This window comes from Lissotriton helveticus, chromosome 5_1, assembly GCF_964261635.1.
Source record: "Lissotriton helveticus chromosome 5_1, aLisHel1.1, whole genome shotgun sequence".
Lineage (NCBI taxonomy): Eukaryota > Metazoa > Chordata > Amphibia > Caudata > Salamandridae > Lissotriton > Lissotriton helveticus.
The window spans coordinates 1,252,301,597-1,252,328,420 of record NC_136065.1 but is presented as its reverse complement, the minus strand read 5'-3'; the positions used below and the strand labels follow the sequence as shown (position 1 = coordinate 1,252,328,420).

The following is a 26,824-nucleotide window of genomic DNA, read 5'->3' as shown; positions in this document are numbered from 1 at the left end:
ATTACGTCATCTGAAGCGGGATCCGGCATGAATTTTACAGATTTTTCCTATGCTTCATAACGCATTTTAGAAAATTAAGGACAAGATAACAAACAAGTTCCGATTCTAGCAGTTGGAGGCGTAACATTGCGGGGCGACACTGTCTAAGTGCCCAATGCCTTAATAGTGGTAGTAGCCAAATTTTCCTGTGTGGATGATGGAATTTGCAAAACAATATTGTGTGTAAATTAGTCTGTGCAGATTCCTCATCACAGGGACAAACAGGGAGAGTTAGGTCCCATCTATTTCTCTCTGGAAAGGCTACTAATCTATAAAAAAAATCTAATCTGAATCTTGTCAGTAACATTCTATCATGGGTACTAGTCTGTAATGTTAAATACAGCTCGATGGAGTATGTGAACTGAATCAAGTTGGCATGAAGGACCGAGGGTTTTGTCGAGTCAGAAGTCAACCTCAAGGACTCTAAGTGTCTCAGGACCAGTTCTTTCAACGCTCTCTTTGGAAGATCAATGATACCTTCAGGTTGAAGATAATACTTCTCCAAGCCAAGATCTTTGAGGAAGTTTCTGATGTACCGAAGCCATGTTATTTTTGAAGATTGGTCAAGGGCCATTGAGTCTACTAGAATTGCCTGTGTCAGCGCATTTTTATCAGAGGTCCATATGCGCCGCCAAAGCAATAATGGCTGAATCTTTAACAAGTCCTGCAAGTAGGGGATTCCAAGTTCCAAATGAGATGCGTAGATTGAAGTACGTCTTGGTGTTGCTAGGAGGAATCTGAGGAAGGTGTTTCTGCCACCTGAAGGGCGCTAACGTCTACGTGTCCCCAGACTCCCGCCCCATACAGTGCAATAGCCTGACACTTGGCACTATACATTTTTAGTAACTCCACTGAGGCTCTCCTCCCCAATCTCTGAGAGAAGCTCATCAGAGCCACTATGGCTCTTTTAAATAGATGGCACCTTGCCTCTACTGCTGGTCTCCACTTCAGCCTTTCGTCAATCATGATTCCCAAATACGGGTATTGGGCAGTTACCTCAAGTTTTTGGTTATTGAGATAGATGTCCTTTGCTCGTTTTTTCCCACTGCCTGCTACCATGACAAACGTTTTTTTAACGTTCACATATAGGTCCAATTCACCCATGAAATCCGTATACCTATTCAGGGATTTCTGCAATTCACGTGGAGTACGCGCCAGAATGACAGCATCGTCTGCGTAGAGCAGAGCGGGAATCAGGCGCTGTTTTACTGCAGCATAAGCTATTATCCATCTGCATGCAAATATTACGAACAGAATGAAACATCTCAATAACTCAATAACCTATGATGAGCATCACATCTGGAAAACTGTATAATCCTAAAATAATCTGAATGAAAACAAGCATGGGCAAAGCCTATAGGTCACACCTATGCTAGAGTTATTGGCTTTGCCAATATGTGTTAGCAATGTTGTACACCAACGTGGCTGCTGTTCAACATGGCTAAAAGTTAGTGGGGTGAAGGAGAATGGCGTGGAGTGTTATGGAAAGGTTTAGAGAGTCGTGGAGTGGCGTAGAGTGGTGTAGAGTGTCATGGAGGGAGTAGAGAGGTGTAGAGTGGAATAGAGTGTCAGAAGAGTGGAGTGGCACAGAGTATTGTGGAGTAGCATAGAGTAGAGTGGAGTTGTATAGAGGTTATTGCGTAGAATGGAGTACAGCGGAGTAGACCGTTGTAGAGTGGAGAAATGTAGCAGAGTGGAATGGCGTAGAGTGGAGCGGCTTAGAGGGGAGCGGTGTAGAGTGGAGCGGCGTAGAGTGCAGTAGTATGTTGTAGAAAAGAGTTGAGTAAAGTGGCATGGAGTGTCATAGAGGAAGTTTCGTAGAGTGGAGTAGCGGCGTTGAGTGGCACAGGCTTGAGTAGAGTGTTGTGGAGTGTCATAGAGTGGCGTGTCAGAGTGGAGTACAGTTTAATGGAATAAAGAGTCACAGAGTGGAGTCTCGAGTAGAGTGGCCAAGAGTGAAGTGGCATACAGTACAGTTGTGCAGAGTAGATTGGCGTAGAGTACAATGATTTTGAGTAAAGTTTTGTAGAGTGCAATGTAAAGTGGTGTAGAGTGCAGTGGCATAGAGTATGATAGTGTAGAGTGCAGTAGATTGGCTTGGAGTTGAGTGATGCAGGGTAGAGTGGCGGAGAGTGCAGGCTTGCAGAGCAGAATGTCAGAGTGCAATGGCGTAGAGTAGAGTGGTGCAGAATAGAGTGATGCAGAGAGTAGAGCATAGCGCCCAGTGGTGCAGAGTAGAAAAGAGTGGCGTAAAGTGCAGAGACGTAAAGCACAATGGTGTAGAGTGGCATAGCATGCAGTGCGTAAAGTGCAGTGATATACTGTTGCAGAGCAGGGTATAGTGGCATAGAGCGCAGTGGTGGAGGGTACTTGGCGTAGAGTGCACTGGTTTTGAGTAAAGTGGAGTAGAATGCATTAGTGTAGAGTGCAGTGGTTTAGAGTAGAGTGGTGTAGAGTGGCACTGCCTAGATTTCAGTGGTGCAGAGTGGGGTAGAGTGGCATAGAGTGCAGTGGCATAGAGTAGTGGCACAAAGTACACTGGCGTTGAGTGGAGTGGTACAGAGTGAAGTGCAATGGCATAGAGTGCAGTGTTGCAGAGTAGAGTGGCAGAGTGAGTGAAGGGGTACAGTGTAGAGTGGCCTAGATTTGAGTGGTGAAGAGTGCAGTGGCACATAGGAGAGTGGGGTAGAGTGCACTGGGGTAGAGTGAACTGGGATAGAGTAGTGTGTTGTAGAATAGAGAGGAACAGAGTGCAGTCGTGCCCAGTAGATTAGAGTGGCGTAGAGTGCATTGGTGCAGAGTGCATTGGTGTAGAGTGGTGCAGAGTAGAATGCAGTGGCACAGAGTAGAGTGGCATACAGTTCAGAGGTAGAGAGTGCAGAGTAGAGTGGCGCAGAGTGCACTGGTATCGTGGGATAGAGAGCATTGGTGTAGAGTAGAGTGTTACAGAGTAGATTGGCATAGAGTGCAGTGGTGTAGAGCATTTTGGTTTCGAGTAAAGTGGTACAGAGTGCATTAGCATAGAGTGCATTGGCGTAGAGTGCAGTGGCATAGAGTGCAGTGGCATAGAGTGCAGTGGCATAGAGTGCAGTGGCATAGAGTGCAGTGGCCCGAAAGGTATTCGGAGTAACCCACCAACCAAGGGTCTGGGTACCAATGTAATTCACAAAAAGAGAGAGGCCCTTGGAAAGACCTACTGATGACAGCTGAAATTCAAGCACACTTCATTCACATCGGTGTCGAAGATCAGAATGCCCCGGGGTATACATATACAAACTCAAATACAAATTATTACAGGAGAACACTCAATGTGAAAAATTCTAGTACAATTTTATTGATACAAACATATAGTAAATATGTGTTCCTATGCATACACAATCTACATAATCATTAAAAATTATTCATCAGAGACAGAAAAAGTGAATCATTTAGAAAAATATCATGAATTATTAATCCGATTAGAATCTAAACATCCTGTCCCACTAGTCTCAGTTGATCTGATCTTCGACACCGGTGTGAATGAAGTGTGCTTGAATTTCAGCTATAATCAGTAGGTCTTTCCAAGGGTCTCTCTCTTTTTGTGAAATAGAGTGCAGTGGCATAGAGTGCAGTGGCATTCATGGCAGCTTTGTAGAATAGAACGGCAGAGTGGTGCAGAGTAGAATGGAGTTAGGCAGGGTAGAATGCTGTGGTGATAGTGGAGGACGCAAAGCGGAATAGAGTGGCACAGAGTGTAGAAGCTTAGAATAGATTGTTTCGGAGTAGAGGAAAGTGTCATAGAGAAGTGTCATAGAGTGTTGTGGATTAGAGTGGCTTTGAGTGTATTGGTGTATCATGCATTGGCGCAGAGTGCAGTACAGTGGTGTAGAGTGGCACAGAGTAGAGTGGCATAGAGTGCAGTAATGCAGAGTAGTGGCATCGAGTACAGTGGTGTATAGTAGAGTGGCACAGAGTGCTTTGGCGTAGTGTGCAGTGACGCAGAGTATGGGGTGCAGAGTAGAGGGGCACAGAGAGCAGTGGCATAGAATACAGTGGTACAGAGTAGAATAGAGTAGCGGTGACAGAGTGTTGCAGAATGCAGTAGTGGCGTAGAGTGCAGAGGTGCACAGTAGACTGGCATACAGTGCATTGGTTTTGAGTAAAGTGGTGTAGAGTGCAGTGGTTATTGTAGAGTGCAGCAGCCTAGACTACAGTGGTGCAGAGTAGAGTGTTGTGGTTCCGCATAGAGTGGAGTGGGGGCGGTGCAGAGTGGAGTGGCATAAAATGGAGTGGGGCAGAGTGATAGTTTCAGAGTTGAGTAAAGTGGCATAGAGTGGAGTGGTGCACACTTGAGTGGAGTGCTGAAACGTGGAGTGCAGTGGCAAAGCGCAGAGTGGAGTAGAGAGCATTGGTGCAGAGTAGATTAGAATGGTGTAGAGTGGAGTAGTTCAGAGAAGAGAGCATTGGCGTAGAGTGCAGTGACATACAGTGCAGTGTTGTAGAGTGGCATAGAGTGAAGTGGGTAAGAGTGGAGTGGCCTAGACTGGAGTGGTGCAGAGTAGAGTGCATTGGTAGAGGGTAGAGTAGAATGGGGCAGAGTAGAGAGGCATGGAGTGGTGCAGAGTAGAGAGGCGTAGAGTAGACTGGCATTCTGTGGAGTGGTGCAGGGTAAAGTGAAGTGGGGTACAGTGGAGTAAGCATGGTGTGGTAGCGGACTGCCATTACAGACAACAGATATTCAATTGAAATGACCATTACATTTGCACAGACATACAATTTTACTGATAACAGTATACAGAGCACAAATGATCATTCTTCAAAATCTGTACAAAATCCACCCCCATGGTCATCACCATGTACTATGTCCAAATTCCACATGCCTCATGTTGTGTGGTCCTTAAAAACTGCAGCAAATACAAATTATATGCTTCTGACACACTACGTAATCCACAGACTATGCTATGTACATTCATTTTACAAAACCCATTTCCTACTGTCTTCAGACATGGTAATACATGTACAACCACTGTCTTCTGCACAGTGCACAACATTCATTCACCTTATTATTCACATTTTCCTGCATTCACATCCTAATTACCTCAAACACTTTATTAAATACGTGTTCTATGTTCCTTCACAGACTGTATCAAATTACCACCCAGTACTCCTCATTTGATAGCTTATGACACATTGAGTGCTTTTTTAAAATTCAAGTATTTATTGACTACAAATCCAATTACTTTTTGCTGAATGAATTCTAAGATGTGAGATATTGTCAGATTGATGAAACCTTTTTCTGCTATGAACAGAGGCTTGGTTAGCAAATAACACGTATTTCTTGTTTTCACATTGATCTATGTGCCAGTTGTGGGCAGACCCTAAAAGATAAATGATCATTGAGTAATACAGTTAAATAATATTTCTTTTAAATCTGAAACAGAGGCACCACTACATCAGTTCTGTAAGGTGTCCCTTACTGAGGGTTAATTGTGTTACTAGGTTCTCTGGATGGTAGATTGGTTCTGTAAAAAATACATTGTAATAAGTGTCTATAATGTATTCTCTAAGCTAGGTCAGGTATTCACTTTTGAATGAGGTATTCACTATGAATGAGGTGTTCTAGGTCAACATATGGTTCTGTAAGATGTCTATAAGATGCATATAAACCAAGTCTTGGTTCTGAAAGGAGAGTGCTGGACAATGAGTTCGTTTTTTTAAAGATGTATAATGGGTGATGGGCCAATTTGTTAGAGATGTATAAGGCCAGGGGCTAACTCTCAGAGGTGCACAGGACGAGGAGTTGCTTCTGGGTGAGGTACTCTAGTTGTTTCTTAAGAAGGTGTGCTTGCCAAAATGTTAGTTCTTTAAGACCTACCTGGTGAGGGTTATTTCATCAAGAGGTACCCAGGTTGGGGTCTGTTTATCTAAGATAAGTACTGGTTTAAGGCTGCTTCTGAAAGAGGTCTGCAGGGTGACAGATTTATATACGAGGTGTTGTAGGTGTATGTGATTTTTCTGACCATAGGTTACTTCTGTATGAAAATTTGTTTTTTTATGTATCCTGGGAACTTGAGTTGGTGGTGAAAAAGGTACTCTGAAAGAGGTACGATGAGGGAAAGGCAGCCTCTGTTAGATATGAGCTGGAACAAGGGTTGGTCTCTAAGATGTGTGCGTGGTAGAGGGTTGGTTGCATAAGATGCATAATAGGTGAAAGGAGAGTTCTGTTAGATGTGTACTGAAACCAGGGTTTGTTCTGGAAGAGGTGTGCTTGTTGGAAGACTAATGCTGTAAGAAATACGATAGGTTTAGAGTCAGTTCTATTACAGAGGAGCTCTGCCCATGCTTGGTTCTACAAGGGTAAAGGATCGTTTTTGTGCAATGGTTCAAGGTCTGGTTCTTCAACAGTTCATGAGGTGATGGATGAATCGTTGTTTGTGTGAGTAATTTGCTGTGCCATGGGTTGGTTTATTTAAGGAAAGCTGTGCTGGACCGTGCGTTGTGTGTTTTTTCTCTCAGAGGTGTATTGATTTATGGATGTTCTGTAAGAATGTTTAGCTTTTTATGTGCTGCCGTGTACCACAGGTCGGTTCTGTCGGTGGTGCACCATAAAAATTGTATGTTCCTTAAATGAATCTGTTGAGGCTTAGAGAGTTCAAATTCAGAATTATTAGAATTTCTTTGCATTCAATGTTGTTAAAAGACTTCTCAAATGCAGATCTGATTCGTTTGGTTTGGCCAGATTCTCACTGGTTTATCTGCTGAAGAATGACATCCACAGCTTCCGCCAGATTATTCACATAACCATCTGCTGTCACCTCAGGGTGATGCTCATCAGAGGGTCTGAAAAGACAAAATGAACACAGTTAACAATTTGGGGTTAACTCCACAGATTATTATTAATGACATCACAGTATACTCCATAAAATCAACCAGTTCAATCTAGGATACATTGTATAAAGTGTGCCCTAAAGCTCCTGTTTCACCTGCTATGCCAACTTGGCAGGCATTATTTAAATCCACATAGATGATACAAAAGCTGTAATCAGGTTTACTGGATCAGTTATGGAAGAAATGCAACATTTTAAATATATCTCAACCAGTACTCCGAGGACACTGACTAGGCTACTGGCCCCACCAGTTGCATTGCTTCCTTCATGCTGCACTGCTTTCCTGTCCTTTATGCCTCTCATCACTTTTCCACTTGGTTGATTACAGACCAAGCAGCATGCACAACAGACATCAAATAATAAAAATCGTGACTCTGTCTCATACCCTGTCTCAGTGATATGCTTCCAAATATGTACTATGATCTTTGTTGTGAACATTTTAGGACCCTTAATGGATAGACTAAGTGCTGATGGAGCAAGGTGAAAACAAACATTTTTGTAAACTTGTGGTTTTGAAATTAACCAACATAGAATAGAATGCACACACACAAATACACGGGGGATATTAATTTGATGAAATTGCCAAGCATAATTGACTAATTTGTCGTATATTGTGTCATAAAGGGTACACATTTGTCGTAATCTAATTGAAAATTGCATGAAAGTGCTTTTTGTCTGTTTATTTGTGGCATAAATTATGAAGATTGGGAAGTAAATTCACGCATATGTGTTGCTTAAAGCTAGGAGATCACTAACTGGGAGATTATTAGAAGGGGGAGGTAAACAGAAAGGCTTATTTTCGTAAATTTACGTTTATTTATGTTTGTTTCTTTCTGTAATAGTTCCTAAATTGAGACCTGTGTGACCAAACCAAAATGGAAGCGGACTGTGATTCTGAGGTGGCGGTCTAAGTACGCATGCCCCAACTGGAAGCGCGAGCTGCCTGTGCCTGAGCAGTATGGGTCAAGGACAGCGTGCCCCGCTACATGGAGTACATGCAAAGTTTGTTGAAGTTAGCAAGTTAACTTGTGGGAATGGGACACCGAATAACAATTTAAAGGACACTTCGAAGGAAGTAAAATTTGAACAATAGCACCACTATTTTTCTAGTCATAATGATGACTTTGCATGAATGGAATAATAAAGCGATGAGGTGATGCTCATCGAACTCTAAATTGACCAATCAAGGACATTCTAGGACATAAGAGTTACGAATTTAGAAAGATAAGTTAGTGAAAAAGGGTATAAAAGAGGACATTTGGGACTTTGAAGAGAGCTTGCTTTTCGACCTAATCTTTGCACCCCAAGATGCTATCAGTCTGTGCAATTTTCCTTATGGTGCAGGGACTTTGAAATTTTTCTGAACTTTAACTTTTGAATAGGTGCGAAATCCAATGAGAAGGGAACATCGAGAGAGATAGAGAGGTGTTTCTTTGGGAACTATTTTGTTTTTATGCTGATGTCTGCGTCTCTACATTTGGGTAATATATCTTCAACTTATTTTCCTAAACTGTCATGCTAATAAATGAATGTTTTTGAATTTAACTTTTCTTTCAGGATTATTGATATATAACTGAATTATTATTTCAAATACAACGTAGAGATAATGCTAGGAGATTTAATCTCTAAATAAAAATTAAATAAATGGAGAATTAAGCAGGTCTTGTTGTCCTTTAGTTAACTTTTACTAGCTGATCCATCGAAAATGAATAGTGGGGTATTTAAATCTTTCTTTCAGAAAAACCATGGTATTAGAATTAAAAACTGCAGGTGTAAATAATGTATACATTTTAAGTTTAGGCACTCCGCTATAGCAACTCGGCTCTCTTTTTAGTCTTCACTGAATCCTCGGAGCAGAATAGATGTGTGAATGAATGAATGGTAAAAGTTACGGGCCCATTTGTGAGAAAATAGTGAATAGCTCCGTGGGTTAAGGTGATGGTTTATGAAGAATATTTGGAGCCTCTGCACCAGTAATACTTGGGAGCAGAGCATAGGTTGCTATAGGTTGACTAGGATATATGATGTGTAGAGTAGAATATATAGAATTTTGATGTACAGAACTTTTGGACTAACATCTGTTGAGTTCGTATTACGTTATCTGGAAAAGGCTTCCGGAAAGTGTTGGAAGCTGGTCACTCTGTCTGCAGGCCAAGGAAGTGTGGCAAGTGAATTCACACATCACATAGTCTGTTTCAAAGTGGTGACATTGTCGTATGTTACAAGTTTAGGGACATTTACGTGTAAAAGTGGTGAATGTATACCGAGGGCGACCTGTGAAATCTTGGGTCTGAGTACAAGGATCATCACGTACTCTGTCTTAAAACTCTACCTCGAGAGAGTAATAAAGTTTAACCTAATAAAGAGAGAATGGTAAGGTAGATCGAAGTGCTACTTTATCGGCAAAAGTAAAAATTCTGTGGTAGGGAAGAGGTAAGCGCGGTCTACTGGAAATACAGAATTCTTGTGTGATTGAAGAGCTATCCTTTTGGTTTTAGCGAAACAGACCAATGGAGTTGTTTTATGTAGTTACTAACTGATTTTGCTGAATAAAAGTGTAAATACAGTGTGCCGTTACATTTTTTAAAGGAGGGGTCAGTCGAAGCTGCAGAAGTTGAAGCAGGGCTGACGTCAAAGGTATCGCGCTGGGATTGGTCCGCGTGACCAAGACAGAATAAGGGCTGATTGGTGTATCAGCGAAAGCAGCAAAATAATTGGTTGAGCACTAATTAAACATATCTTGTTCTAATTGGTGCGATAGTGTGAACCGCGCTACGATAGGCTGGTGTTACGAAACAGTTTACGGAAGAGTGAGCGATCTTTTGAAAAGACAGGAGATTAATAACAAAATGGAATTTTATTACGGAAGAGAGAAAGAGAAATCTTCATGGTTTCAAAAATTGAAAAATGCGTTCAAAAAGGATAAAATAATTGAAACTAGAGAGGGAAAAGTAATTCCTCCGCTGAAAACGCCTGCATCATACAGGATGACAAAATATGGCTACCATTCATGTATATGGTTAGAAAATTGGGCAAGGTATACAACAAATGATGGTGCATTACCTTTCCCTGAAGAAGGATCTTTCAGTCTTGCGGGGTTAAGAAACTTGAGAGACAAGATGATGAAGCTTGAACCAAGACCCAGACCAACAAAATTTGAAGCTTTAGCTGAGTGGGAAGATGAAATGCATGATTTAAAGCAAGAAAGGTTTGGAGATTACATAGGACCAAGAAATAGAGGTTGTGGATTTTGGAGAGAAACGCATGAGACTAGAATGTGAAGGTGGAGAAATGCTAACGTGTGATGGAATGTATCCGGTTAGATTGGTAGATGAGGAAAAAGGGCGAAAATGTACAGAAAAAAGGAATAACGTAGAAACAGGAAAAAGGAGTTATGAGGATTGTGGGTCCGAGGATGCAGTGTTGGAGGAGATCCTAAATAGGAGACCACCGCCATACCAAGCATATTCTATGGGTACAACTCCAAGTGCTCCACAGTTAGAGGATAGACTAGCAGAAACTCCAAAATGATTTTCAAACTTCAGAGATCTCCCGGAGAGAGTAGAAATGAGATATGATTTGGATGTTCCAATAATCGGAACTAGATATACTGGGACGCATAAACAAGAGAATGGATTGGGGAGAATTGGAAATAGAGTAGAACAACAAGTTGAAGCACAACAGAGTACTTCTGAATATATACGTTCAACAAATGAATTAACTGAAAAGATACAGGAGCTTACCAAAAATATATAAGCTGTAACTGTTCCAGTAACAATATGTCCTGTAATCCCAGTGTTTGAAAACCAGAAGATAAAAGAGCCATCTCTAACTATTCCTTTAAATCAGAGTTTACAAGAAGTAAAAGAAAAGGTTTACCCACTTGTCAGAAATTAAACGTACACCGCCATTTTTGACTTTTAATCAGAGTCTCCCGTATAAATTTCCAACAGGAGCGGAGTCTGGTTCTATAACTCCTGAGAAAAGTGTATAGAGAATTGATTTAACACAAACTCCAGTAGGGCCAACAGAGCAGGAATTAAGTGATTGGATCAAAACCTTAAAACTGAAAGAAACGGAACCAAAATTGTTAGATGTAGCAAGGCTAAAAGTTGATATGAAGGAACTAATAATTCGAACAATTGGTACAGATAGATTGAAAAATTATCAGGATGATGAGATCACATTCATGTGTAAGAGTATTATGTGGAAAACCAAAAGCATGCATGATCGGTTTCAAAGTTTAGCAAGTGAAATGGATGTGGATTTTACAAAATACAAAATATTGCAGAAACCTTATAGAGTGGATTTTACTGATAAGGATATGTAAACATGAACACAGCAGGGAGAATTACTCAAATAAAAGAATTAATTGTGTTATTGAGAAAATGGGGAGACATTGATAAGTGGAAAATGATTTGGGCAAAGAAAAATGAGGAAAGCAGTGACAAATTCACATTAGCGTTTCCAGTAAGAGAAAAGGAAGAAGTGGTAAAAGAATTTCCTATGAGAGAAATATCTGGAGGAGGATATATGCATGTACCTTGGAGTAGACAAGATATTTTATCATTCACAAATGACTTTCCCAGATTGAGAGAAAAGCCAGTAGAGTGGTATAGGCAAGTAGATCGATTTGTGAAAGTTACAAAAGTTTTGTGGGAGGACTTAGATGGGTTATTGGACATAGTAGTACCAGCCGATCTATGGTCAGAATGTAAGATTACAGTAGACTTGCCAAAGGAAGAATATCCACGAGACAAAGTGACAGGTGCTCCTGGACCTGAAGTAATGTGAAAATATGAGCAAGTGATAGTGTTTCTGAAAAATAAAATTCCACCAAAAGAAACAGATTGGGTAAAAATAGACAGGACAATACAAGAAGCGAAAGAGTCGGTTCATGCATTTTATGAAAGACTGTTATTAGTGTTTAAACAGTATAGTGGATATGAAGAATTGAATGAAAAAGATATGAGTCATTTTGTATATCGCTTTGTGTTTGGATTGGGACCAGAAATAGGCGATATGATTAAGCATAATTTACTGGGATGGTCCTGAGACATGCAAAATACTGTAGTGATGAAATTGAAGTAAAACAAAGGAAACTCAAGGAGAAAGCAATGTGGGCACAAGTAAAGGTTGCAGAGCATCAAGTAGCTCAATTAGAAAATAAAACTGCAGAAGGGAACCAAAATAGAGTAAAATGGAATTTTAGTACGCCAAAATTAACTGGAAATATAGAAGAACTCTAGAAGAAATATCCATGTCATAATTGCGGTAGGATGGGACATTGGAGGAAAGAGTGTAAGTATCCACCGAAAGTTAATCCGGAAAATACATCATTGAATCCGCAGGTGCAGAATGAGATAATTCACCAACCATCCCCACAGCAACAGGTAGTTAATCCACAGTGTCAGGTGCCACAACCTCCACTTCCTCACAATGTAAACCTACAGAGATACAGTACAGAGACAGGATTCTGCGCTGGAGATCAGGTAACAAGAAATAAAAGAGTGCATGTGAGTCTGCAGTATTGGCTGAAAGAAGACGGAAGCGAGTCGGATGACAGTTTCTGACGGTGCCCGAGAGAGGGAGAAGAGTGCGTGCTTGGTGCTACTCTAGAGGTAGATCAGTCTGGTCCATATGTGAATGGGACGGTGAATGATGTAGATGTGACTTTCCTAGTGGACACAGGTGCTACCCATTCTACTGTTAGATCAGTAGAAATTCAAAATCTTCCTCCCCTGGTTGAACACATTCAAGTTGTAGGTGTAGCTAATCAGCAGATTAAAACGTCCTTAACAAAACCAATTGAAATAGAGATTGGAAATTTCAAAGATATGCATAGATTTGTAGTGTGTGACAGTAGTCCTGTAAATCTTCTTGGAAGGGATATATTGTGTAAAACGAACGGTGACATTTATTGCTCACCAGATGGCATTGAGCTTCAAACTCCAGATGAGGATAGTTTGTATAAAATGACAATGACACTAATTGAAGCAGAAAAGAATAGTATGTTTCCTGTGTTTGATCAAGAGAAAATACCTGACGAATTGAAGGAGGTAGTCAGAGAGCAGGTGTGGGATTTCACAGGAGAATATATTGGTTTGATGAAAAATGTAGATCCTGTGAAAGTTTCTGTGAAAGAAGGAATAAGCTATCCAAACATTCCTCAGTACAAAATGACTGCTGAAACAATTGAAGGAATAACACCAGTAATAGATAAAATGATTGAGCAAGGGATTTTGAGAGAAATAGAAAGCAGTCCTAGTAATTCGCCAATAATGGGATTGAAAAAGCCTAGCGGAACTTTCAGAATAGTGCAGGACCTGCGAAAGGTAAATAGGATAGTTGTTCCATGTTGTCCAATTTTGCCAAACCCAGCAGTAATTCTATATCAAATTCCACGTGATGCAGAATGGTATACAGTCATTGATATATGTAATGCGTTCTTCACGGTTCCATTACACCCTGAAAGCCAACCAATATTTGTATTCCAATTCATAGACCGTATTTTGGCATGGTGCAGAATTTTTCAGGGGTATACTGAAAGTCCTTCAATCTTTAATCAATTGTTAAAGAAATCATTAGAAAATGTAAGTCTACCTGGAGAGTCAGTTCAAGTGCAGTACATTGATGATTTGTTACTGGCGTCAAAAACAAAAGATGCAAGTGTTTCAGACACTGTTACATAGTTAAATCATCTGGCAGATGAAGGACATCAAGTGTCACCATCAAAGTTAAAAGTTTGTCAGAAAGAAGTACAATATTTGGCCCACAAAATTGCTAAGGGAATCAGACAAGTCACCGTAGAAAGAATAAAAATGATACAAGGAATGAAACTTCCAAAAACACAGACAGGTGAGAATGTTTCTCGGAATGGTTGGATACTGTCGACAATGGATTAGTGGATTTCCACTAATAGCTAAACCCTTACAGAGATTAACAAAAGCAGATGTAAAAGACCCAATAATACTGAATAAGGCAGAACTGAAAGCTTTTGAGCAGCTAAAACAAGTCTATGTGAAGCACCAGCATTGGGAATGCCAGATTATGAAAAAGAGTTTGAACTATACTGCAGTGAGAGGGAAGGATGTGCATTGTCAGTTTTAATACAGAGGCATGGAAAACTGAGAAAGCCAATTGCATACTTTTCTACTGTTTTAGATCCCGTTGCAACGGAGTTGCCAGGATGCTTAAAAGCAGTAGCTGCTACAAGTATGAGTATTGAACAAAGTGAAGGTATAGTGATGAGATTTCCTTTGAGAGTATATGTACCTCATTCGGTGGAGATTCTCCTCACTAGAACCAAGACACCAATAATAGAATAACAAAATATGAGAAGACAATTCTAGGTGCAGACAACGTTACAATTTCAAGATGTGTAAATGTGACTCCATCTACATTATTACCTGATGTCATGCATGTGGAAGTAAGAGATGAAGTGGATCACAAATGTCTGGATGTTTTAGAATACTGCACTAAACCAAGGCTTGATATCAAAGATGTACCTTTACCTGAATCTGATTACGTAATGTTTGTTGATGTATCATGTCTGAGGACAGATGAGGGTGTACTGAGCGCTGCGTATGCTGTTTGTACAGTAGCAGATGTCTTGGAAGCATCTTGTCTGAAAGGAATCCGTTCAACTCAACTTGCAGAATTGATTGCTTTGATTCGAGCATGTGAGTTGGGAAAAGAAATAAGGATCACCATAGTGACTGACAGTCAGTATGGATTTGGGGTTGTCCATGATTATGGTCAACTGTGGTCCCAAAGAGGTTATATGACTTCGGCAGGATCCCCCATTAGAAATGCTGAATTTGTGAAAATGTTAATTGATGCCATTCAATTGCCAGATAAGATAGCTGTTGTAAAATGCACAGCTCATAAAACAGGAGATGATTATATCACTCGTGGTAATAAATATGTGGATTCAATTGCAAAATACTGTGCCAAAAATCTTGCATTTATTAATCGGGATAGGCAAACTGAACATGTTTCAAATCCTTTGATGCTAACCACAGTAGTGGAGACATGGCAGGAGGTAAAACAAATGCAAGAAGAAGCTACTGAAAAAGAAAAATATAACTGGTTAAAGGCAGGATGTAGACAAAGAGAAGAGGATGAAATATGGGTTTACAAAAATGAAAGACCAGCAATGCCTGATAACATGATCTCAAATATGGCCCGAATGTATCATGGTCAAGCCCATATCGGAAGAGACGCCATGATTCGAATGTTTAGACAGACATGGTAGAATCCTAAGTTTAGGATGATTGCTAAGAGCCTTTGTCAGAGATGCCTAGTGTGTCAGCAACTGAACCCAAGAAGGAAAACTGTTGTGAGTTTGGGAACCATAGGACGGGAGGGAGGTCCATTCACAAGATTGCAGTTAGATTTCATTGAACTTCCACCATGTAACAGACTTAGGTATGTACTTGTAATCATTTGTTGATTCTCACAATGGGTTGAAGCATTCCCCACTAGGGGCAATGATGGGGTGACTGTTGCCAAACTCTTGTTACGTGAGATAATACCACGCCACGGTTTCCCAGTAACTATTGAAACAGATCGTGGAACTCATTTTCACAATTAATTAATGCAAATGATTTGTGAAGCACTGGACATTCGTCAAACGTTGCACTGTGCTTTCAGACCAGAAGCTTCAGGGGTGGTTGAACAAGCCAATGGAACAATAAAAAACAGAATTGCAAAAATGTGTTTGGCCATGGGACTAAAATGGCCCGATGCACTGCCACTTGTTCTAATGACCCTGAGGAGTACTCCTGACAAAAGAACAGGATTAAGTCCCCATGAGATTTTGATGGGAAGAGTAATGAGACAAGCATTTGTACCAGTTGATAAACTGTTGAGCATAAATGATGATATCATACTGGATTACTGCAAAAATCTGTCTGACGTAGTAACTTCTGTCTTCCATCAGGTGGGAACTGAGTCACAAACGATAGAGAAACATCCAGCTCATGATCTGGAGATTGGGCTCGGATAAAAGTTCACAGGAGAAGAAATTGTCTAGTGCCTCGCTGGCAAAAACCTTGACAAGTTATTCTGGTTAGTACCACTGCAGTTAAGTGTGCTGGAATCAAAAGGTGGGTGTACGCCAGTCACACTATTCGTGTGCCAGAGCCTGAAAATCTGCAGGAGGAGAGTGAAAGCACCACTGATTCAGACACTGAGGGTGAACCAGAAAAAGATCCAGATACTAAAGCTTGACCTGTTTATCGACATCTGTAGATATCAGATACTAGCTTTGCTTCAGAAGGAGAAATTGAAATTGTTGAAATACCAAATATTGAAGATCGACCTGTGAGTCGAGATTTGGTAGAAACTGATACCAGCAAGGACACTGAGTTAAGTTAAAATAAAACTGGTAATTCGGAAAATATTGAAGGACAGTCTGAAAGCTCTGAAAGCAGGAACTGAAATCTCGAAACTGGTGAAAAGGAAATAACTCACGATGAGGATGAGCTTCCAAGTACCAGCTATGGAGAAGTTCCTAACAGAGTGAAAGAACTGACCAGAGAGAATTTATATTCCGAAAAAGAATCAGATCCTGTAAAATTCATTATAAATGAAACTATAGAAAGATTTGAAACAGAGACAGATGACAGTGATGATGAAACTCAATTGAGGAGAAGTTCAAGAAAACGAACTTGGAGAGTGGAGCGAAACACTACTGAGCCTGAAATAAAAAGAGTGAGAAAAGGAGATAATTGGCCTAAAGAAATTGATGGACTGAAAATCAAACTGGTTAACAAAGCAAAAGTACAAGAGGATCAAGTAAATTAAATAACCAGTCAAAAGGAGTAGTTGAGAAAGAAAATAGAGGTTGTGAAAAGGCCAAAAAGAGTGAGGAGACCAAATCAAAAATACAAATCACCTGAGTGGACCTACATGGTGCTGCCTCCAATGAGAGAAATAAACAGCAGCCAGGAGAACTTGCATTGTCAAGGTGTTGAAAAAGAAAGTGAGTAAACTGTAACACAAAGAAAGGAAAAGGATTTCTAAGTGTAAAAGAAAGGGATATATACATATCCAAACAGAAGCTGTAATTGAACTTGAAGGGAACATCGTGAGTGAAAAAAGGCTAAAAAGAGACAATTGAGGGTAAAACGATTGTGAAAATTGCTGTGTAAAAAAAAATGGCTACTAATGAAGTGATTAAATCTAAATGTTCTATTTTCAGAAAATGGTGTAGAATGTGGTTAATTTGTACTGGAATATTAATGTTAATATTGCTATTATCATTCCTTTTAGACTGGATATTGAAAAACTAAAAGTAAATGAGAGTTTGAAAGATAGAAATAATGATTTGAAAAATGAAAGATTACATGTATATAGACCTGGAATTCATCAAGATAAGTTATCAGCGATTGTTCTAGAAATACTTTTTCAAGACTATTGTCTGAATATGTGAGGACAATGGATGCCAGCAATTGCTATGTCTGTGTAAAGCTGCCAGCATCTGTCTCCGAAGGTGTGACGCACCACCATTTACCGTTAACATATGGAGTAACCTGTAGTAGTGTAATAACAAGTTTATTTTATAGAACTGGAAAATTTGAATATTATTATTCTGGCTCAGATGATGTATTTGAGAAATTGAAGATTGTTGCAGAACTAAATCAAATTAAGCATGCTAAAGTTGTTGGCGAATATTTCTTAGAAACACAAGATTTGACACATGATTATGCCTTTAAACATATTTTGACTTGTAAAATGAGAAATGAAGAGAAAGTTTTTCTGAATATGGTTGAGGAAAGGAGACAACAATATAAGCAACGAGAAAAAGTGAAACATACTAAATCTACAAAATGGGCATTTTCAGATGATAATATTGAAGGACATAATGTAAATGTGGCTATAAATATAGATACACCATTGTTAGGGAAATTATGTATTCAGAGAGATAACACTGTGTATGACAATTATTTTGTGGGTGCAAGTCAATGTGAAGATACTTATATTATCAAAGGGGGATGGGGATTTAAAGGTGGAAATGACCCAGTCTTTCCGGTAATCTACTTTCTGTGTGGGAACAAAGCTTATTATAGGTTACCAGATCACTGATATGGGTCGTGTTACCTTGGCTTGGTCTTTCCTAAATTTTTCATGTTGATATAGGTACACATGGGATTCATTAAATAGGTAACCCACTAAGCCGTAGAAGAAGAGAAAGTGTAATTGAAATAATAGGTGATGTTTTTGGAGCACTAATACCAGCAGTAGGCATATCATTTAATGCAAACTGAATTAGAAAATTGTCAACAATAGTAGACAGATTGTCAACAGACACAGCTGGAGGATTTTTAATGGTTAACACTGAAATGTTTGCTATGAGAAGTATGGTAATGCAAAATCGACTTGCTTTGGATATAATTTTGGCAAAAGAAGGAGGAGTTTGTGAAATTTTAAAGGTGCAACACTGTTGTACCTACATTGCTGATAAAAGTCAGAACATTGAGAGATATACTACAAATATTACACAATTGCATAAAGAAATAGAACCATTGGAAGTTGAAAGTGTTCTTGAGAAACTTGGTAGAAGTTTATCAGCAGTTAAAAATTGTTTTTATGAAATAAGTAGATCTATTATAGGGAAAATACGAATACCAGTAACTGTAATAATAATAGTGACCTTAGTTCTGAGATTAAGTTGTCAATGTAGGCAGAGAAGAAATGTCAAAAGGTCTTTGAAGAAAAAGATTGAAGAAAAACAAGACAGGGAAAGGGAAAAAGGTGAAATTGAGATGGAACAATTTAAAGAAAAGTTTTATCAAGATAGATAGAAATTAGAAGAAACAAAAATATAACACGTACTAATTAAAAGAATTTGAAACATGTTGAGATAACATTTTCTACATTTTGGGAGATATTTGGTGATAAAATCACCAAAGGGGGAAGTTGATAGAGCAAGGTGGAAATTAAAATTTTTGTATACCCTTTGTAAAATTAACTTTCGGTAACAATAATATGTACTAAACGTGTGGTTTTGAAATTAACAAACATAGAATAGGATGCACACACACAAATACACGTGGGAAATTAATTTGCATGAAATTGCCAACCATAATTTACTAATTTGTCGTATATTGTGTCATAAAGTGTACTCATTTGTCGTAATCTAATTGAAAATTGCATGAATGTGCTTTTTGTCTGTTTATTTGTGGCATAAATTATGAAGATTGGGAAGTAAATTCACGCATATGTGCTGCTTAAAGCTAGATAATCACTAAATGGGAGATTATAAGAAGGGGAGGTAAACAGAAAGGCTTTATTTGTGTTTGTTTCTGTAATAATTCCTAAATTGAGGTCTGTGTGATCAAAACAAAATGGAAGCTGACTGTGATTCCGAGGTGGTGGTCTAAGTACGCATGCGCCAACTGGAAGCGCGAGCTGCCTGTGCCTGAGCAGTATGGGTCAAGGACAGTGTGCCCCGCTACATGGAGTACATGCCAAGTTTGTTGAAGTTAGCAAGTTAACTGGTGGGAATGGGACACCGAATAACAATTTAAAAGACACTTCGAAGAAAGTAAAATTTGAACAATAGCACCACTATTTTTCTAGTCATAATGATGAATTTGCATAAATGGAACAGTAAAGCGATGAAGTGGTGCTCATCTGACTCTAAATTGACCAATCACGGACATAAGAGTTACAAATTTAGATAGATAAGTTAGTGAAAAAGGATATAAAAGAGGACATTTGGGACTTTGAAGAGAGCTTGCTTTTCGACCTAATCATTGCACTTCGAGATGCTGTCAGTCTGCGCAATTTTTCTTATGGCACAGGGACTTTGCCATTTTTCTGAACTTTTACTTTTGAATGGGTGCGAAATCCAATGAGAAGGGAACATCGAGAGAGATAGAGAGGTGTTTCTTTGGGAACTATTTTGTTTTCATGCTGATGTCTGCGTCTCTACATTTGGGTAATATATCTTCAACTTATTTTCCTAAACTGTCATGCTAATAAATGAATGTTTTTGAATTTAACTTTTCTTTCAGGATTATTAATATAACTCAATTATTCTTTCAAATAGAACGTAGAGATCATGCTAGGAGATTTAATCTCTAAATAAACATTAAATAAATGGAGAATTAGGCAGGTCTTGTTGTCCTTTAGTTAACTTTTACTAGCGGATCCATCAAAAATGAATAGTGAGGTGTTTTAAATCTTTCTTTCAGAAAAAATATGGTATTAGAATTAAAAACTGCAGATGTAAATAATGTATACATTTTAAGTTTAGGCACTCCGCTATAGCACCGCGGCTCTCCTTTTAGTCTTCACTGAATCCACGGAGCAGAATAAATGTGTGAATGAATGAATGGTAAAAGTTATGGGCCCATTTGTGAGAAAATAGTGAATAGCTCCGTGGGTAAAGGTGATGGTTTATGAAGAATTTTTGGAGCTGCGCTGCACCAGTGCTGTGCGACTAAACTGAGGTGATATTGTTGGTAAACCGGCTGCAAGTGTAGTGTGCTTTTTTGTCTCTGCTCTTGCTTGTACTTTTGCCAAGGAGCCGCCAAAGCCTAAAATCCAAAATTCAAACAACAAACAACTTACTTTTCTCAGTCAAACCAGTCTTTCCCTCTTCACAATTGGTTCCTTTTTTTTTTAAAGGAAGAAAATTCAGGGATTATCCCACTTAATCCCAAAATTCTTCATATTAAGGTTCTGCAGCCTCTGATATTGACAGAAACCACCAGGCCTTATTTTGAAAAGCCTAACACACTTCCAAATAATGAACACTGAACTTACTCTCTGACGTTTTCCTGTGATGTATTTAGGGTTTGAGTTTGTAAGTGGACAACGTAATCTGGAAGAACAGTAGTTTGAAACTTTAACATAAAATCCTCAATGTGGAATAAAGCAGGCATTTAAGTGAACCGACTGCCATGATAAGAATATAACGCCCATCTGTTTTATGAGAGACGACAGGCCTGGAGGATCCTCTCCTTCCATCAGTTCTCCCTTCATCAAAAAATGACAACCGTCTTACCCTTTGCCGCAGATATTTACAAGAGCATGGTATTCTATAGGCAAGATAACGTTCTCTATGACAAACTTTATTTGGATTTGGGACTGGAAATTAGTGAGGTAATCTTGATTCTGACGTGTGGATACATAATGGTTTGTGAATAAAAGAAAGTGTGTCCAAGGGCTGTATTATTGAGAGGGACAGCCTTTGCACTGGTGGCGCCCATGTACAATAGTCTTTTTTTGTGTGCCCCCACTAGTGATCCCCCCTGCTCCACAGATTCCCTCACTATCACTCTCCAATGGTGGCCCTCATCTCTCCATAGCCCCACTGCCACATACATTTATTTTGTTTTTTAGCACTACTCATACTAGTGTAGGGTTTCAGAGCACTTTACATCTCACACATATTATACAGGGACAATGAATCATACATGTGTAAATTAGTCTATAGGAAATATTGTGTTACACAATGAGGATTACAAGGTGTAGGAATCATGTCATCCACACTAGTAGGCAGTATATTTTAAGAGCGTTTGGTCTGGAAAAGCAAAAACTCAGGATTTAAAATTCAATACAATGGTTGAGGTTGGCTTTACTAACAAGAATGTATTCTACCCAAACAAACCCTTTTTTAGCAACGTTAGGATAATGAAAGAACGGGGACAAAACATAACATTCTAACTTATATTATGTATTTTGCGTGTAGCTCTTTGATGGCACTCCATAGGTCCCTGTTCTATATTATGAATGTACCTTATGAACTGCAAGTAACAAGAGGATCTTTGAAACAAAAGAAGTAACCCACTGAGCTATCCACATAAAATACATTTCTGTGATCTGCATGGTACACGTTCTTTGCAGCAGGCATATGAACTGTCTGTGCCACTTTATGATGAGTCAACAATGCCAATGGATCTTTCTAGAATGTACATTAATTACCAGAGTTATCTCGACTTTTTTATTGTTGCCTGAAAACTGCTGGACACGCAAGGAACTCTGCAGCAGGTGCTTTTAACCCATAAGTTCATTCTAAATGCAACGCCTGCCTTCGAGCTCAGAACCAGGTGCCGCTGCACCAGTCACGCTGCCCTAAAGCCAGCCCTGCATTGACTCTATGCTTACCTTTGACCAGTGCTGCTAACTTTTGGCTAGGCTTATGCTGCTTTAATATCACATACATACCCCTGCTTCACAGGTCCTTTACTAAAATGGAACATAATGTCTCATGTCCTTTTACATAGCAATACTAGATAACCTTCAAGCACTAACCCCTAATGCACACTGGGACTTCAATCCAAATGAGAGATACTGTGTAGCAAGATGTGAGACACACAGCCACTAAGAGAGCCCATGCAGAAGGTGTGAGATTCACACAGAGGCAGAGACTGTGCACCAAAGACCAATAAGCCTGTTACCTGAAGCAATCTGCTGAGAGCAGAGCTCACTGCAGCATTATCACAGAGGCTGAACTGGGCAGCATCTTTGGGGAATAATGTGACCATGCTCCTTTAATTTTACAAAAACAGTTCCCGTACATTATGTTAAAGAAAATGTCCCCTAGATAGTTGATGCCAACCCTGATATGCCTACGACTAAAAAAGGAAAGGAGGAGGGTCTCTTGTGAATCAATTTTTTTAAATTTTTTTATTTTTTTTATTATATTGAGATGGTTCCGGGTATAAACAAGAGGAAAAAAAAATCCATTAATACATTGATACATTAATACGATAATCGATAGGATAAAATCAGACATTTGAAAATACAATATACATCTTGTAAATAAATACAGTCGTAGGATAGATAAAAACATTTTCGAAGAATAGCACATGCTGGAATGCCCTCAGCGTCACCCAAAGTCTATAAGCTCTTGTTCATCTAATTTCTCTCCAATTCCTAAGAGGGGCCCAAATATTCTTACCATATTCTTTCGACCTCTTTCCTTTAAAATCATACAAGCATTCCTCTATGTTATGAGTCCTGAGAAGCCTAGTTAACCACATCTGAAATGTAGGAACTACAGGATCTTTCCAGCCGGCCGAGATTATAATTCTAAAAACAGCCATACAAAGAAAAATAAATGCTTCGGCTTCATGCTCTAATTTTAAATTTTCGTCTCTGCCGATCAAGACCATAGTAGGGGATAGAGTAATCTGATGCTCTAGCAGCCCTGTTAAAAACCTTTCAATTTCTTTGAGGACTGGGTTAAGATTCTGACGGTTATAAAACATATGAGGTAAATCTGCCGGGCCTTGGTTACACCTGGGGCACCTATCGTTTTCTCTCTTACCCCATTTAAACAGCTTGGCAGGCGTATAATATAGATTAAAGATAGTCTTGTAATGCTGTGCCTTTAAATTTGAAGCTCTTAGTATTTTCTTATTCAGTGCTAAGGCAAAGTCTATATCTATATCCGGATCCCCGATTCTTTCTGCCCAATCAGTTTCGATTTGTCCGATGTCATCCCCCAAACCCTGCAGGAGATAACTATACCCGATTTTAATCTTCTTACCACCGTTTCTTACATAGTTAAAAAATGCGTTAGGCTCCTGAATTGAAATCCTAGGTCTAATTGCCTTAACTGTTTGCTCCAGTTGTCTATATAAGAACCATTGACCAGCAGGTATACCAAACTTTTGCTGGAGTGTGTCAAATCCCAGAAGTTCATCCTCAATCATAACATCCCCCAGACAGCTAATACCCAGCTCCTTCCATAGCCTACTATTACTGTTCTGTCCGAGATGAACAAACGGATTTGACCGCCACAAATCCAGTATACTATTAATCTGTGGAATCTTCAGGAACCTCATTATTGACTTCCAGGTGCCCCAAGCGCTAAGCATCACCCTGCTTTTACTCCTTTTAAAATACCTACGGTTTATTTCTCGTGTTAGAAGTCCCACTGCTTTCCCCCTGCTAACAGTTCATATATTGTGGGGGTTCTGTCCATACCTATCGACCCATCGATATTGACATGTTTAAACAAAACATTCATTTGCATCATTAGACACACCCAGTGATAGAGCCTCAAATTTGGTGCAGACAGTCCCCCTCCCTCCAGTGGAGCTGATAGTCGAGCTAAGGAACGGCGAATTTTCCCATATTGCCACACAAATTGGGAGAAGACTGCTTCAATTTTTTTCAACAAGCCTTCTTCTACTAGCAGAGGTATGGCACGGAATAAATACAATATTCTCGGAAACATTGACATCTTTAACACATTCACCCTACCAATCAAGGATAAGTGTAAAACATCTATTCGTCTCAATTCTTTATCTATTGCAGCGATCAAGGGACCATAATTTTCTTGTATAATTTTCTCCACATTTGCATTGATTCTCACCCCAAGATAAACTGCAGACTCCACATACCTCTGGTCGATTTTATGGATATTATTAGTACCAATTATTATAGTTTTTTCTTCATTTAGCTTATACCCAGAGCGGGTTCCAAATGCGTTGGCCAGTTGACTTAATTCTACTATAGCCGTCTGCGGGTTGGTGGTGATAACTGCCAAATCATCAGCGTAGGCCAGTAATTTGGTGGTATGGCCATTTAGTATAACAGGGGAAATTTTATCTGAGGCTAAAATTTCCCTGATCAAGGGATCTATATATAGTGAGAAAAGCAAGGGAGAGCAAGGGCATCCCTGACGGGTTCCTCTTCTGATTACCACCTCCTCCGACTGTAAGCCCATAGTTACAATTCTGGCTACCGGATCCGAGTACATAGCCTTTATTGCTTTCCTGCACTTCTCTCCGAAACCTCTACTGACCAAAACTTCCCACATAAATTCCCAGACCACACGGTCGAAAGCTTTTTCGGCGTCTAGGAGGATCATGGCCATTTCTCCCCCCGTGGCGGCAGTAGCGTCAAATAGCGAGATCGCGCGTGCGGTGTGATCTGTGGTACCTCTCCCTGGGACGAACCCATGCTGCCACGGGGAGACGAGCCGGCCAATGATCCCCCCTAGCCTCTTAGCCCACACCTTGGAATACAGTTTGGTGTCGGCATTTATCAGCGATATTGGCCGATAAGAGCCCGGATTTTCCTCAGGTTTACCCTTTTTAAGGAACACTACAATATTAGTCTGTTTCCAGGAGTCAGGGATTTTCCCAGAGCAAATTACTCCATTAAAGAGATCTACGAGCAGTGGGAGGATTTCCTCCACTAAGGTCTTATATACTTCCATGGGTATCCCGTCTGGTCCCGCGGCTTTACCTGCAGCTAAATCCTGTAATGCGGTCCTTATCTCATCTGGGGTTATATCCTTCTCCAACTGCTCCCTATCTCTCTCCTCTAGAACCGGACAGACATGTCCGGGCCCTTGCCTGGATGGTACCCAGCCCGTCTCTTGATTGTATAGTTTCTGGTAAAATTTCTGGAAAACATCCATTATCTCTTTTGGGTCTGTATATTCAATCCCATTATCTCTGATCTTACGCATGTTATTTTTGTTAGTTTCTTGTCTTATACGGAGCGCTAATGCTCTACCAGCTTGTTCCCCTGTCTCATATCGTTTGGCACGAGATGACTGATATTCTCTTGTCTCCCTTTGAGTGACCACTTTTAAGATATCTCCCTTAATCAAAGCCATAGTTCTGGCGGTTTGACTACCATCCTTACCTGATCCTATTTCCACTATATGCCGATTCTCTGAAGCTGCCAACTCAGAAATGAGCGTCTCCACTTTACCTCTGTCTTCCTTCCTTAACCTGGCAGAGCAGCTGATCGTCTCGCCTCTTAAGGCTGCCTTAAAGGCTTCCCAGACTCCGTCCCGGGATGAGCTATATCTATTTATATCGAAAAACTCCTTCGCCCACTGTTTAAGGTGTTTAACAAACCTGTCATCGTTTAATAGTTTCCTTTCAAATGTCCACTTGGTTGCTCTCCTAGGGATGTTATGTACTTTGTATGTCAGAATCAAAGGGTTGTGATCCGAAACTATACTTGGAAGTTTAGCGATTTTAACCTTGCATATCTCCCCCGTTGAGACAAAGAAGTAGTCCAGCTTAGAGTATTTCTGAGCTGGATGTGAGAAATAAGTAAAACCTTGATCCGTAGGTAGCTTTCCCCCCCATACATCGATCAGGCCATGCAACTGTAGTAGGGAGCCTAAAGCCCTATAAACCTTATGTTTGCGACCTGTATATTTACCTCCCTGCTTCCAATCGGCCGATATATTCATGTCTCCACACAGTACCAACGGGGTAACCCAGTTAGCTAACTCTTCCTCCAGCTCATCAAATACTGCCGGCTCATCTTCATTTGGTCCATAAATCACACACAATGTGATACCCAGATTCAATTCCAACAAAACCCATCTGCCGGAGCCATTCTTTTTAGTGCGTCTTACCCCTCCCAGATTGCATTTCCCCATAATGGCCACCCCCCTAATTGTAGTTGATTGTGACGAGCATCCTAGCATGATATATCCGTGCATATTCAATAACTTCCTTTTAACCCAAGGTAAGTGGGTCTCTTGCATACACAGTATGTCTATGTTATTAAATTTGACGAAGTGACTCAATCTCTGCCGTTTCTTCCAATCGTTTAACCCCCCTACATTTATAGTGCATATCTTAATGTTTGACATTATTAACAAAATTTCTACATCTGACCTGTCTGTTATCCGTAACTCTACAGTGTGCCAACCTCAAACCCTTTTCCATCTCAATTTTTTTTTCCATTTTTTCCCACCCCAGTGCTCCCTCTCTTCCCTCTCTTCCCCCCACCTCCCCCCTCCCTCCTCCCTTTCCCCTCCCTCAACTCCCCACACGCCACCCAGAACCCCCAGCCACCCCCCCTTTTCAGAGGCGCTCAGACCTGCTGGTCTGTGCACGTGATGGATCGCAGTGATAACCGGGGAGAATTCTAATAACCCACAATAATACCTGTGACACCATTGTCCACCATTATAC

The 26,824-nt window shown here is 40.0% G+C and overlaps 1 protein-coding gene across 1 annotated transcript in view; it reads right to left on the bottom strand.

Annotated features, from left to right (window-relative positions):
* Positions 1-5,213: 5,213 nt before the first annotated feature.
* The window catches only part of LHPP (phospholysine phosphohistidine inorganic pyrophosphate phosphatase), a 297,450-nt gene continuing 275,839 nt past the window's right edge, over positions 5,214-26,824 (bottom strand). Inside the window, exon 7 of the mRNA XM_078644023.1 lies at positions 5,214-6,858. Coding sequence (XP_078500149.1) covers positions 6,762-6,858 — 97 coding nt within the window. The 3' untranslated portion in view covers positions 5,214-6,761. The remainder of the gene's footprint in view (positions 6,859-26,824) is intronic.